Here is a 14,760-nt window from a genome sequence, read left to right as displayed (position 1 = left end):
AGGCCCCGGCCCAGGCCGACTGGAGGTGCTCCTCCTGCGGCCCCGGCACCCGGCTCCGGAAATGCCAGGGATGCAGGGAGGGCAGAATTGTTTTCCCTGCGCGTCGCGTAAAAACGTGCCAGGTTCTGCTTGCTGGAACCGTCTAAAACAACCGGAACCCCGGGATTTTCGCTTGCAGATTCTTGAGGAAGTTTTATAATAAATTTGGAGAGCTGGAACAAGCCCTAGTGGTTGGTAAATATCCGCGGGGATTGTGTGGCGTCTGCAGCAGCCTTGGGGCTGCTGGGCTGGAGGACAAATGGAAGAAAGAGACCCTAATACGCTCAGCTCCCAGCCCCCACCCCAGACCTTTTCTTCTTCCTACAGGAATGATCTGAAAGACCAGAAGTAACGTTAGTTGGATCCTTTTTCATCAGTTTGGTAGAAGTGATTCCGATCTGATGAGTAAATTCCTTCTGTAGAAACGTTGGGACAGCCCAGCTGTACAGTGTTAAATGGGTTTTCTGAATTCAGTGTTTCAGGGTGTGTGATTACTAGATGATCTCCATTCTTGTTCTGTGAATTATGGCTATTATTTCTGTGTCTTGCAGGATTTTTTATCAAGCAGAAATGCATCGAACAACGAGAATCAAGATCACTGAGCTAAATCCCCACCTGATGTGTGTGCTTTGTGGAGGGTACTTCATTGATGCCACAACCATAATAGAATGTCTACATTCCTGTAAGTACCGAGCTTTAGTTCTCTTTTGTATCATATGTATTTTACAGTTCGACCTGAAATTTGAAAACTATTAATGATTCCTGCAATCTGTGGGAATGTTGGTACAAAGTGAAGTCATATTCTTCTCTTGCATATAATGACTTTTGTTAATATGTATTGTATTACAAGCATGCAGTGTATGTGTTCTCAGGGTATGAATTAGTTTATTTAGTTGGAAATGTTTTTCGGCATTTACCTCCTTGTTTCTACTAGTTCTCGGTTTCTGACACCAATGCTTTATCCACTCATTTCTAAACATAAAAAAAACTTTACATGTTCTACTTCTAGTCTGTAAAACGTGTATTGTTCGTTACCTGGAGACCAGCAAGTATTGTCCTATTTGTGATGTCCAAGTTCACAAAACCAGACCACTACTGAATATAAGGTAGGAAACTGTTTAAATCCCTTGTTTGTAATTGTTATTGAAGTTGTATAATTTACTGAAGGCTACGCTCTTTATTTCTTCACAGAAAATTTACTCTTGAATACATACCTAATATGTGTGTGCTTTGTGGAGGGTAGCCGTTTAATTTCTTGCCATGTTAATGGTGACCAAGTTTAGACAAAGTTTAGTAGTAGACAAGTGATTTTAAGATTTTTTTTTCTAACTGTCCTTTACAAATTGAATTAGTTAATCTTTTTTGCATTGCTTTATGGACTTCATGACAGGCAAGAATAAATATTTAAAAGGGCTTCCATTCTTTCCTCTTCATTCTCTATTCATATTAGCTTAATTTAGTAACTTGAAAGGCACACTTCTCTTGACTTAGCAAATGTGAAGAATTTATTAGTGAATATAAAATATTTTTCTACTGATTTTTAAAAAGTGCTATATACAGAGAACTTTTATTCTCAGTTAATTTCTATCTTATCAATATAGTTATAGACAGTATCACAATAAAGTAAAATACTATAGCATGAAAAAAGACTGCAGAAACATATGAACATTTTTAGTTCTTGCCATCTTAATTCATAGTTTTCTATTTTAATTCTTTTTTAGGTCAGATAAAACTCTTCAAGATATTGTATACAAATTAGTTCCAGGGCTTTTCAAAAGTGAGTAACTTGCTTAGAAAATGAATTTAAAGAGATTATTCATTAGTTCTTTGTGTTATGCCAAATGTTTACATCTTTTTTTCCCCATTCAGATGAAATGAAGAGAAGAAGGGATTTTTATGCAGCTCATCCTTCTGCTGATGGTAAACCTTTTAGGGGAGGGAAGACATTTTATTTGGGGGGAGAGCTTATCTAGGAATTAAAATTATTGAAATTGACTTAACCACTTCCATCCTCTTATATATAAAATATATTAGGTATCTAATTTTTAAAAATTACATTTCACTATATCATTATAGCTGCCAATGGCTCTAATGAAGATAGAGGAGAGGTTGCAGATGAAGATAAGAGAATTATAACTGATGATGAGATAATAAGCTTATCCATTGAATTCTTTGACCAGAACAGGTAAAATTTTTAGGCAATCTATTTTATGGTAATGTTTTATTAGATTATTTCACTAATAAATTTTCTGTTTCTTAGATTGGATCGGAAAGTAAACAAAGACAAAGAGAAATCTAAGGAGGAGGTATGTTTCATGTTACAAAAACATAGACGAAACATTGTTTGGATTCCAGATTTTATCAGGGATTGTGTTGCCCTTTAGAATATTCGGCTGTTAAATAGAAGAAAATGGTCATGTTTAATGTTTAAGAAACGTCTACAGGTGATATTTAATAATTAGAATTTATTTTATGTATGATTGTTAGTCTCACAAAATACTTTAAATAGTTCACAGTTAATACTTTGGTATGCTTGAAGTTTGCTTATTATATTAGGAATCTGTTCATTTAGTATTTATAATGATAGTAAACTCAAAGTAATTAGTTGAGAGGTTGGTCACCTCCAATTTTGTTTGATACTAGTATCTTTTATCATATTAAAGCAATCAAATTGAAACTTCATATCTGAAAGTAACTGAAAAAAGTTACTTTTCTAAATGTACTTTTAGGTGAATGATAAAAGATATTTACGATGCCCAGCAGCAATGACTGTGATGCACTTAAGAAAGTTTCTCAGAAGTAAAATGGACATACCTAATACTTTCCAGGTATCTACTTTTATATTCTTCTTGCATTTTATATAGATTTTACAGTTTTAATTACATTTTTCACTTTGAATTTTGAACCCAAAAAAGCAATAGGAAAAAAATGTTAAGTTAGTGCTAAAGTTGAAATTTATCTTAAAACATTTGGTATGCGTTCTCTTTTATGCTATGAAAACAAATCCCTTAACACTCTCTAGAAATATTTTTTTCCTCATTTGAAGTTTCAGAAGGAGTCTTTCTTTGTTAAAATGTTTAGAGAATGTGCTTTTTAAAGCACTTTTGGATTATATTTAAATGACAAAAAATGCAGATTTACCTTTGTTCTTTTGTTACCTAATAAAAATATTTTTCACTAGATTGATGTCATGTATGAGGAGGAACCTTTAAAGGATTATTATACACTAATGGATATTGCCTACATTTATACCTGGAGAAGGGTAAGTAGCATGTCTGTTGTTAGATTATGATGGTAAACTATATTTAAATAATTAAGAGTAATTTTTTTCTTTTTAACTTTGTAGAATGGTCCACTTCCTTTGAAATACAGAGTTCGACCTACTTGTAAAAGAATGAAGATCAGTCATCAGAGAGATGGACTGACAAATGCTGGAGAACTGGAAAGTGACTCTGGGAGTGACAAGGCCAACAGCCCAGCAGGAGGTATTCCCTCCACCTCTTCTTGTTTGCCTAGCCCCAGTACTCCAGTGCAGTCTCCTCATCCACAGTTTCCTCACATTTCCAGTACTATGAATGGAACCAGCAACAGCCCCAGCGGTAACCACCAATCTTCTTTTGCCAATAGACCTCGAAAATCATCAGTAAATGGGTCATCAGCAACTTCTTCTGGTTGATACCTGAGACTGTTAAGGAAAAAAATTTTAAACCCCTGATTTATATAGATATCTTCATGCCATTACAGCTTTATAGATGCTAATACATGTGACTATCGTCCAATTTGCTTTCTTTTGTAGTGACATTAAATTTGGCTATAAAAGATGGACTACATGTGATACTCCTATGGACGTTAATTGAAAAGAAAGATTGTTGTTACAAAGAATTGGTTTCTTGGAAAGCAGGCAAGACTTTTTCTCTGTGTTAGGAAAGATGGGAAATGGTTTCTGTAACCATTGTTTGGATTTGGAAATACTCTGCAGTGGACATAAGCATTGGGCCATAGTTTGTTAATCTCAACTAACGCCTACATTACATTCTCCTTGATTGTTCTTGTTATTATGCTGTTTTGTGAACCTGTAGAAAACAAGTGCTTTTTATCTTGAAATTCAACCAACGGAAAGAATATGCATAGAATAATGCATTCTATGTAGCCATGTCACTGTGAATAACGATTTCTTGCATATTTAGCCATTTTGATTCCTGTTTGATTTATACTTCTCTGTTGCTACGCAAAACCGATCAAAGAAAAGTGAACTTCAGTTTTACAATCTGTATGCCTAAAAGCGGGTACTACCGTTTATTTTACTGACTTGTTTAAATGATTCGCTTTTGTAAGAATCAGATGGCATTATGCTTGTTGTACAATGCCATATTGGTATATGACATAACAGGAAACAGTATTGTATGATATATTTATAAATGCTATAAAGAAATACTGTGTTTCATGCATTCAGAAATGATTGTTAAAATTCTCCCAACTGGTTCGACCTTTGCAGATACCCATAACCTATGTTTAGCGTTGCTTACCAGCAAATAATATTTTTAATGTGGATATCTAATTCTGAAGTCTGTTCCATTAGAAGCAATTGGCACATCTTTCTATACTTTCTATACTTTTCTTTATATACTTTTCTCCAATAATACATGTTTACTTTAAAAATTGCTGCAGTAAAGAAAAACCTTTAACTTTAGCGTGTTAATTTTCCATTGGCTATGATGGAATTAATATTGTATTTTAAAAATGCATATTGATCACTGTAATTCTAAAACAATTTTTTAAATAAACCAGCAAGTTGCTGAAAGAAGGCTTTTTATCTTAAAGTTATTTTAATACGTGGTATAGCAGGAATTTCAAATTTAAGAGTTGCTTTTACAGTTAACAATGGAATATGCCTTCTCTGCTACGTCTGGAAGTAGAAGCTATTTATTATAAGCTTCTACAGGTATTTTTAAATAGAGCAAGCATGTTGAATTTAAAATATGAATAACCCCACCCAACAATTCTCAATTTGTTTTTTGCTTTGGTCGAACTTGGTGTGTGTTCATCACCCATCAGTTATTTGTGAGGGTGTTTATTCTATATGAATATTGTTTCATGTTTGTATGGGAAAATTGTAGCTAAACATTTCATTGTCCCCAGTCTGCAAAAGAAGCACAATTCTATTGCTTTGTCTTGCTTATAGTCATTAAATCATTACTTTTACATATATTGCTGTTACTTCTGCTTTCTTTAAAGATATAGTAAAGGATGTTTTATGAAGTCACAAAATACATATATTTTTATTTTGACCTAAATTTGTACAGTCCCATTGTAAGTGTTGTTTCTAATTATAGATGTAAAATGAAATTTCATTTGTAATTGGAAAAAATCCAATAAAAAGGATATTCATTTAGAAAATAGCTAAGATCTTTAATAAAAATTTGATATGAAAAGCACAATGTGCAGAAGTTTTGGAAACCCTATAGAGGATTACAACAGGTAAACATTAAAGAGAATACATTGCTGTCTTATAGTGATGTTGCTAAGAAGTACGTGCTTTGTTGTAAAACTGCTTGAAAGCAGTTTATTTCCCATTGAAAGATGTATCTGTTTATTTACAATCTTTGAAGTAAAAGTTACCAATGTTTGCCAATTTTGGTGAATTTAACTCATTTTCTAGGCTCTAAGTTTTTCATGATGTTTAAGACAAAAGTTAATGGAAGTGTCAAGTGATATTTTTACTTTGGATGATCATTTATATAAAGAATGAAAAAATATTTTTAAAAGGCTAAAAACTTTAAATGCTAGTGGACTGTCATTTGATTTACATAAAACCAAGTTATAAGATCAACATGGAATTCAAACTTTACATCTCAATCGCTTTATGATGGATTTTTGAAATTGCTTATTAATCAGATACTGCAGTTATGGCTTACTTAGCACTATTTAACCATATGTGAAAATGTTACTTAGTTGAAAAGATTTTTTTCTCAATTAGAAAATGGCATAAGCTTAAAAGTACATTTCAGCCAAAATTTTTTCTATGAATGAAAGATGTTTTGTATTCTTAAATAAGCAGCTATTACAGTTTGACAATTAAGATTAAAAACGTTTGCTAAATATGTTAGAAAATTTCAACCTTATGAAAACCCATATCAAAAGCTGCTAACTTTGTAACTTTTAGTAGCCAAAGCAGGGTACAGGAAAAGTCAGCTTTAAGTTTGACTTTTGCTTCTGAAAATATTCTAGAACACAAAGTTAGTGCTAACAAAATGTTTCAGAGAAAATGCCTAAATTGATTTTACAGATTTTTAGCTTAAATGCAAAGAGAAAAATGAGGCTGGTTGCTGTTGTGTAAATAGTGATCTATCTTGCTTTACACATGCATACCACTTTACAAGTACTTTTTGCTTTTAAAATTGCCGGCCGTTAATTGCACTGCATTGAAAAAACAACTGCCCTTCAGTTGTCATAACCTGCCAACCATATTGCTATTTCCATATCCATTCCTGATACTATTTGGACCTCTGGAGGGAAAATGCAACTGGCAGAATAAGCTGCTAGGGACTTTCCTTCATCCTTTCCTCTTTTCTGAATATTTTGAAGGTGCAGTTAATTTGTGAAATCTTGTTACACTCATTGTATGGGCCTATTAAGGTTTTGTTACGAAAACAGTAGGAACTTAAATACCCATGTGAAATGCGCCTTACATTGACCAACACGAAAGGAGGACGTTTGGTATTTTAAAATACTTTATTTTGTGGTATCTTTTGAGGGGATAGGATTTACTTTTAGAAACAATCTGCACATGGAATCCAGTCTCTTAAAATCCTGGGGTGAAGCAATTGTTAATTTTTCCATTTCTCTTTGTATTTTAAAGGTTTGATAAATGAGATCTTTTTCTTCCTAATGCATGAAGAATGATAGTTGGAAATTCTGATTTAATTTAACTTAGTTGGAATGGGGGCTCCATAAGATTTTTAAAATACTTTGGCTGTTTTCCCCACACAGTCTTCATTGCGTTTTATCCAAAACAAAAGGGTCTTGATCAAATTATATGAAAAACGCCTAGACATCATTTTAGATCTGTGCTGCATCTAACAGTATACTAATTAAACCCTTTTCAAAAACCGTCTATGCCTTTAAGACACTAATGTGGTGCAAAAATCACTGAACCCAGCTCCAACTTAAAGCTCTTGAGATACAGCATTTCACTTGAGAATGTTTCTTCATGTACAAAATGAACACTAACACAGGTAATACTTTGGAAGGTTGCTCTAAAAAAAATTATGACTCCTCAAAAAAAAAAAAAAAAAAAAAAAAGCCCTTGAGGTAAATTAGCACTACAGAATTCAGAGCGAGGAGACGTCTCCAGTTCTTTACAAGGAATAGAAGGAGATATCCACATATTACAGCCTTGCAGCGAATCAGATTTGGAAATACCCACCGCGAAGACCTTGAACCAGCCGATCTCCCTGCAAATCTCAAGATCGCCCAGTTTTGATTATGAAAGTCTCCGAAAATGTTTACACAGTTGAGTGTTTCCTGTTTCCGCAGTTAATTTTTTTTTTAACGTTTTTTCTTCTTTTGGTTCTTGAAACGGATTTCCTTTATTTGCACCAGTTTCTTTTTCTTAGTGTGCAATTTCTAGAGGTCTCACATGAAGAACTTCACTATCAACTCTGTCTTCATCAAGTCGACGACATCAGAAGTCATGTCATATTTATCACTGGAAAGGCTCCTCTGTAGGACTCTTGTGAGAAGTGTTCTGGAGAAGTTCAAGTGGAAAACTCATTCGGAAGTCGCTTTAGCCCTCCAAATAAATAGTAAGAGCTTCATAAAAACTTCCAACAAAGGAGTTAAAACTACTCTCATTCTTCAGCCCCTAGCCTTTAACAATGTCCCTTCCGAGACAATTCGAAGTTACTTTCAAAAGTAGCAGGTGGTGTTCCCTACCCTTCAGTAAAATGCTACTTCTTGCTCTAATTGTCGGGTCATCATGGAATGCAAACTTCACCGTGGACGTGATTTCAACGTTGGTGCGGATTTGGAGATCTCCAACTCTGTCCTAAATTAGCCGGAACTCAAGTTGAGAGAAGAGGCTGCAGACCCGGGTGATAGGGAAGCGCGTCGGAAAGTGGGATGCTAGGAATGGGATGGTGGCCGAGACGGACACCGAGGTTAGTGCAGGTGGAGAAGTCGGTCCAGGAGCCCAAGTCACAGGTCCGAAGTCCTCAGGAGTGGAAGATCTTTCAACTAAGCCAGAGAGAGGGGCGCACCGCACGGCGTGGACCATAAAGCCCAGGCGAGGGTGATTAGGGTGGGAAACCCCCACGGCATTCCAAAAAAACAGGTTTCTTAGGTTCTAGTGCCCGGTGGAAAGGGCACAGTACACTGGCCTGGAGGAAATCACCTGACTTCTTCTCACAGCGCTGCCTCCCTGGTAAGGGAGACCTTTATCAAAAAGATACCTTAAAGAAGCAACCGCCCCTCTCCTTTTCCTTATTTTCTAATTAGCATCTCACAGAGTAGGGGAAAGAGCTACAACCCAGTCCCCTGCTCGGAACTGCGCCACCCCAGTTCGGCCCTGCTGGGCGCGCGAGCCAAGGCCGCGGGGCACCGGGAGGCCATTTTGCGCGTGCGCTGCTCGCCTCGCGCCGCCTTCGGCTCTGCGGACTCGGATCCCGCCAAATTTGAAAGCGAGATTGTCAGGCCCTAAGGGGCTTGAGGGGCGGGGGAACGACGTCGCTCTCCAAAGTTGGACCCCGTGGCGAGCGGCGGCTACAGCCGGGTGCGCGCCGCCTCCGGAGGTGCTCCCCCTTCCCGCTGAAGCCCTCCACAGCGGCGGGCCGAGGCGCAGCGACGGGTCCCTGTCCCCCGAGCTCAGCGCGGGCAGGAAAACGACCCGCACTCGGGGAGGCAGCGGCTTCGCGGACAGAGCCCACGGGAGCGCGCCCTACCAGAAGCCAGGCCCGATAATCACCTTTCTTTGTCCTCCTCCCTCTTCGAGTCCAATCAATGCCCTTTCTCCTTAAGAAACGAGGTGTCCTTGGAGTTTGGGGTTTTGTTGGATGATTTTAAATAAAATCATTAAGTTATAAAGTGGCCACCCTGAAGGTTCCCGAAAGCGACTTCATGTCTGTGGCTGGAAAGGCCTAGGGGAGAGGGTCCTCCCGCTGGGCTCGTTTAATAGAACACACTCGAATCCCCTGGGAAAGAGCCTTGATCGGGTGACAGGGCTGAGGAGGGGTGGCTGCGCGGCGGGAATCTCAAGATCTGGGCAAAGGCTCTTATCTCGGAACGCGAAGGCGACGCCAAAATAGGTCCCCGGACAAGGCGACCCTGGGAGTGCCGACTCCTCCGGCCTGGCAGAGGAGCGAGTGGGCCGAGGCTGGGACATCGCCTCCGAAAGCTGCCGGGACGCGGCGGCTTCCTGCAGAGCCCGCGCCTGGATCCCCAGAGCACAGAGGCTTCTCGGATAAGAGAGCTCCCCGTGCGCCCTAAAACCGGGAGAGGAAGGGACGACTTGGGGAAAGGGATTGGGGAATCAGCGGAGAAGTGAAAACGGCCTAAAATGGGCGACGGCGGGCGAGTCCTCTTTATCAGTGCAGCAGGCTGCGGGAGCCGCCATTTGGTGGCGGATCTCGGTAGTTCAGTAGCACGTTGTGCTGAACGTCACAACTGGCTTGTCTACGTGGCATCGTCATTTCTTAACCGCGGTTTTACGAAATGCAAATTTCCCCCTGGCCTTCCTCCTCCGCGGGCGTCGACCCCCCCCCCCCGGCGCTCCGGGTGGACGGCTCCGGGGCGCGGGTCGTCCCCCGGGTGGTGCAGCCGCCGCGGCCCGAGACCCGGGGAGCGCCGGGGGTCCTTTCTGTGAGGCGCCCTTCCCCGGCTTCTGCCCGCGCCAAAGCCTGATGGAGTCCAGCGCAGACCTAAAGTCGCGCTTGGCACCCCGATTTTTCGAGACTGGGACGACTCTGAGCCAGCAGCTTTTCTCTCCCCCGCGGGGAGAATCTCATTTCCTTGGGGTAGTGGGTGTGACAGGCATTGTCTTTTGGCCCCGCGTGTCCCTTCCCCGGTCTCCCGCCTCACCCCTCTCCGAGGTGAGGAGGGGAAACGGCGAGCTCAGGCCTGGCGGGAAGGAACCGACCCGACGAGAGGCGGCTCCGCAGGGAGGGTCGGTTGGGATCCCGCCTCAGCGCCTCCTGCTCTGCCCGGTCCCCCTGGGGACGGGGAATGCCAGGCATTTCTGTTGAGTGGTAGCAGGGCCGATGTCACCACCTCGGGTGGCCGAGGCTTCGAGGTTTTAATGAAAAGCCCCCGAAGAGTGAGGCGCCCGCCCAGTGGAGAACAAAGGGCCGAGGGGCGAAGGCGAGGCGAGGCCACGCGCGCGGTTCCCTTGACTCGGCCTGGCTGGGAGTTGGGGGCGCGGGTAGGGCTCACTCTCGGCCTAGAGATGGGAGCCCGCCACCCCCGCCCCGCAGGCGACCGCAGGGATCCCATTCTTGGAGCCCGAGCTGCCATGTTGCCTTCGCGGAGGGCGCCAGTCACTTGACGCTTACAAGACAGCGACGCCCCGAACCCGAGAGCTCTTCGGCCCTCGTTGCCGCACAGCTGCGGTCAAGGCGCGGAGGGGCTGCGGGACGCGGGCGGGAGCGAGAGCCCTGGGGTGGGGGTGGGGGGGGCAAGCCGGCGCGGCCGCGGCGCCGCAGCCGTTTCCCTCGCCACCTTCGTTCCAGGGGCTGCGGGGCTGCGCGCTCGGCAGAGGCTCGGTTGCCAGTAGCAACCACACGACGGCGATTCGCAGCCAGGGCCGCCGCCGCAGCCGCTGGTACCTCTGCCTCCTCCTACACCTCGGGCTCGAGCATTTGAAACCCTGGGGGTTGCCTTCGGTGACATGTCTCGCCCCCACCTCCGGTCCTCAGCCTCCAAAATCCTCAGCTCTGCTCAAAAGCCAGCGCCCCCGGCTGGGCCCTGCCCCCACCGCAGACAATAGGGGCGGCTGGGAGCGCACAGTGCGGCGCGCGCCGCGAGCAGCGGGCACCTGAGGCCCCCAAATCCGGGCGCGTCGCTGAGTCCCAGCCCCAGGTGCTCTCTTCGCGGAGTTGATCAGAAATTCTTTTTCAGTGGCCAATTAGAGAGCTTTTCTTGACATCAGCAATAAGGGTGGTGCCAAAGAAAGAAGTCAAACGCCCACTCCCTTTCTAATAACATCGACACAAAGAAGAGCTCATGGTTGCGTCTGCGCTTGGTAACAGTGGCTTTCCTCTGGGTTAGAGCCACAGGCGCAAGCACCCGCTGCAATCTTTCTTCTTCGTCTACCACGAATATTTTGCATGAAATCCAGAATGTAACCATTTGCGTTGGCTTAACTGTTGCATCTGGATACTAGTTTTCATTAGTGGATGGAACACTTTTTTTTTTTTTCCATTTCATTGAATGATCCGCATCAACCCTTGGCAGTGTGGACTGCGTGGTTTGAAACATAAAGAAAACGACTGGCATTAACCCTTGAGGGATCTACTTTTTCTGTGGCTCTAGGACACCAATTTAACATTTTATAACAAGAGAACTCTTGTTAATGTTTTAAGCAGGTTTTATTGAAGAAAAGTCCTTAAAGTATCCAGCTAAGTCTTTTATTTAGCTACTAGGATAACTCGGGAAATATGTGCATTGCCAAGTTTCTTCGCTCTTAATAATTGTCCCGGCTTTGAATAGCTGTTGTTAGCTGAGTGGTCTTAATGGGTTAAAATTTCTTGTAAATCACAAATGTGCTGAAATTTCCAAGTTTAAAGCTCCCTGAGGATAAGCACCTGCCTTATTCATCTTTGTAAGCTTCAGAGTCCTTTGAACATAACAAATATTTGTTGGACTTCCAGGGAATTTCAGAAGTCTCAACAACTCTTATTAGGAAAAAACCCCAGCTTACTGATAACTAGCACAAAGCTTGGATATCTTTAATGAACTCAATGAAAAGCTAAACAATTTCCAAGCTGGTAGCATTATCAGATACTCTCATTAATGAGTGTTTTACTTCATTATATTTCAAATACCATATACTGTATGTTAAAATATCTGACAGATGTTTCCAGGATTCTAAGGAGAATGATAAATTGTACATAAGAACTTGAAACTGCTAATTTCTCATCTAGTGTCTGAAAATTTGGTTGAATAGCCACAAGTAAGGTGCAATTTTAAAGTGCTTTCATACTTTCTTATAGCACAGACATGGCATTAACTGTCTTTACAGCTGGACAGGAATGCTTAAGGATCTAGCGTTGGATATTGCAAATCTATTAAGACCTTGAAATATCCTCTTTAATTTAAATAAGCTCTAAGCATACTGAAAATAGTATGTTTCAATCACAAGTGATGGTAAACTCAAATTATTGCCTCCTGAAATGACTCTTAGATACATTATTAAAAGAGGTTCACCTTTAAGCTTCACGAAATATCAAGTTCATTAAATAAGACAGTTTACCTAAAAGAAGAAAGCACTGCTTGGTTCCTAGAGGGAGCATAACGACCTGTAGCTTGCCAAACCACCCCCATCACCATCTTAAAAATAGGAAAGCAAGGCTTTAGTGAAAAGTTCCTTTCTACGGTCTTTCAAGAAAGAAAAGCTCCAACAACTTGCTTTAGACCAAGTTAAAGAGATTATCTCCCTTTTTCATTACGACTGTCTTTGAATGAATTGAAGGATAAGATCAAAGTGCATTCATATTCATGTGAATTATCGCTATTGACTTGAATAATGATGGATTTCATTGTTTTATTTAAACTGAAACCAGGAACGCTGCTGCTTTTGAGGCTACACCCCTAAGGCTGTAGAATTTCTTCTCTGAGGACTCAAAAGCCAAGCAATTAGGTCTGACAACCACGTCATTTCCATAATGTACTTCCGTACAGAGGACTTTTTATTGGAATCGGTTACATTTCTATAAAATCTTATTACCACTCAATTTTTGACTTCTTTCCAGCCTTCTCAACAAAACTCCTAAGTTCGGCAAGTACACTTTCAAAAAACTTATGAGTAAATTGTACTGAGAAGATACAGTGATATTTCAGAAGCTTTTATTAATAGCTGTTCATGAATCAGACAAATTAGTGTTATCAGTAATTACCTCAGGAGAGTGTTTTTGTTTTGAACATGATACATTACAGGTTTTCTAGGGTAACTGAAGAACTCAGTTACAGTAAGCTTGGGAAAATGTGTTTACCAGCTGTTTCTTTCTAAATATGCCTCATGACAGTTTTCTTAAGACATTTTCATTTGGGTTTTTCTCAAACTGTCCCATCATTTTCTAAGGAGATGGAAGTTACTAGATTCAGTGGAACTCCCCTCACTTTCACCAAGTGATCATTCTGCTCAAATAATTCTTATTGAAATGCTTATCAGTTTGGATAACACTTTTTAGGAAATTCATGACAGTAAAGTAAGCTTGTCATTCAATTCTGCAAGCAACCTTTAAAATAGACTTAGGAAACTGCATTTTCCTGAACTTTAATATACACAATTTATATAGCCTCTCTAAACCTAAAAAGAGACTCTAGTGCAACAAAAGTCTATTATCATGGTCTGTAGTGGGTTCTGGGAATATCCTTTCCCAGGAAGAGAACTGATTCAGTTACTTGGTTTCTTTCTTAAACTTTTGCCATACATTTAAGGTATTATACATGTTTTTCTATTCAATTGGGCTACAAGAGATCTCTATTTTCATTTACCCATTGTGTGTTTTTAGTATTGCAAGACACTCTTTAAGCCAGGAATTTATTAGTAAATTGTTTCTCTTTGGGAAATGACCATATATATATTGAAATTACTTGCATACGTCCAGTTTTGCTTGTAAATTTCCAAGACTGTTACCCTTGACTTATAAGTAAAATAAGCAATTACATATTATTTCACCAGGGCAAAAAAAAAAAAAAAAAGCATTCTTTGAATAAAAAGCATTTCTTTATAATTCAATTCCTTAAGACCAGATTTGTCTTAGTTTTGGGAAAATTATTAGTATTTTCTTCATATAGGTTGTTAATCTTTTATATTGTTCACATAGGAACTTTTATTTTTTCACTGTAAAAAAAATTAGGTAATATTGGAGTAGGAGGTAAAGTAATCCAGCTTTAGCAATATTTAGATGTTTTCTCTGAAATGTCAAAAACCAAGGGTTCAAACTGTAGTGCAAGCATCTCCTCTGAAAGAATGAGAGATGTAGTGCCGCCGTGTTCTCGAATTTAGCCTACGTTTTAGCGGAGCTCACTCTCCGCTCAGATCATCTCTAGGGGAGAAACGGACAGATAGAGTGGTTAAACTGGAGACACTTTTTTTTTCAAAGGTTTCAGAAACCTTGAAAACCATCCCTCTGTACTTTTGCAGTTATTTCCAGGAGTCAGAACATACAGTCCATTATTCTTCAGAGTAACCAATGCACAAGACATTTTGGCTTGGGACTTGATATCGCGAAATGACGTCAAAAAATTAAAAAAAAAAAAATCGAGGCTCGCACATGCGCAATGAGGTGCAGCTGCTTTTTATTTTTTGTCTATATCAGCTATTGGCTCCTATCCCCGCCTCTGGGATCCGGCCTCCGCCGCGGGGTCCTAGGGGACCCGCCGGTGTAAGGCGGTGCCGCACCCCACTCCAGCAGGAGAGAGCCCGAAGCCCTTCCCCACCTTTCCCGGCCAGGGCGCTCTTCTAAGTCCCGGGCGCGGACAGCCGGGGCGAAGTAGGCCGACCGG

General features: G+C 40.9%; 1 protein-coding gene across 1 annotated transcript in view; it reads left to right on the top strand.

Annotated features, from left to right (window-relative positions):
- The window catches only part of LOC105547669 (COMM domain-containing protein 3), a 15,075-nt gene extending 9,404 nt beyond the window's left edge, over window positions 1-5,671 (top strand). Inside the window, exons 6-14 of the mRNA XM_011991330.1 lie at window positions 591-721; window positions 1,049-1,145; window positions 1,761-1,816; window positions 1,909-1,959; window positions 2,116-2,224; window positions 2,300-2,345; window positions 2,769-2,867; window positions 3,221-3,301; window positions 3,386-5,671. Of these exons, the coding sequence (XP_011846720.1) occupies window positions 591-721; window positions 1,049-1,145; window positions 1,761-1,816; window positions 1,909-1,959; window positions 2,116-2,224; window positions 2,300-2,345; window positions 2,769-2,867; window positions 3,221-3,301; window positions 3,386-3,715 (1,000 nt within the window). The 3' untranslated portion in view covers window positions 3,716-5,671. The remainder of the gene's footprint in view (window positions 1-590; window positions 722-1,048; window positions 1,146-1,760; window positions 1,817-1,908; window positions 1,960-2,115; window positions 2,225-2,299; window positions 2,346-2,768; window positions 2,868-3,220; window positions 3,302-3,385) is intronic.
- The last annotated feature ends 9,089 nt before the right edge of the window (window positions 5,672-14,760 follow it).

The sequence above is a fragment of the Mandrillus leucophaeus genome, unplaced genomic scaffold (assembly GCF_000951045.1).
Source record: "Mandrillus leucophaeus isolate KB7577 unplaced genomic scaffold, Mleu.le_1.0 Scaffold394, whole genome shotgun sequence".
NCBI lineage: Eukaryota > Metazoa > Chordata > Mammalia > Primates > Cercopithecidae > Mandrillus > Mandrillus leucophaeus.
Note: the sequence above shows the minus strand (reverse complement) of the source record. Positions and strands in the feature narration are given on the sequence as shown.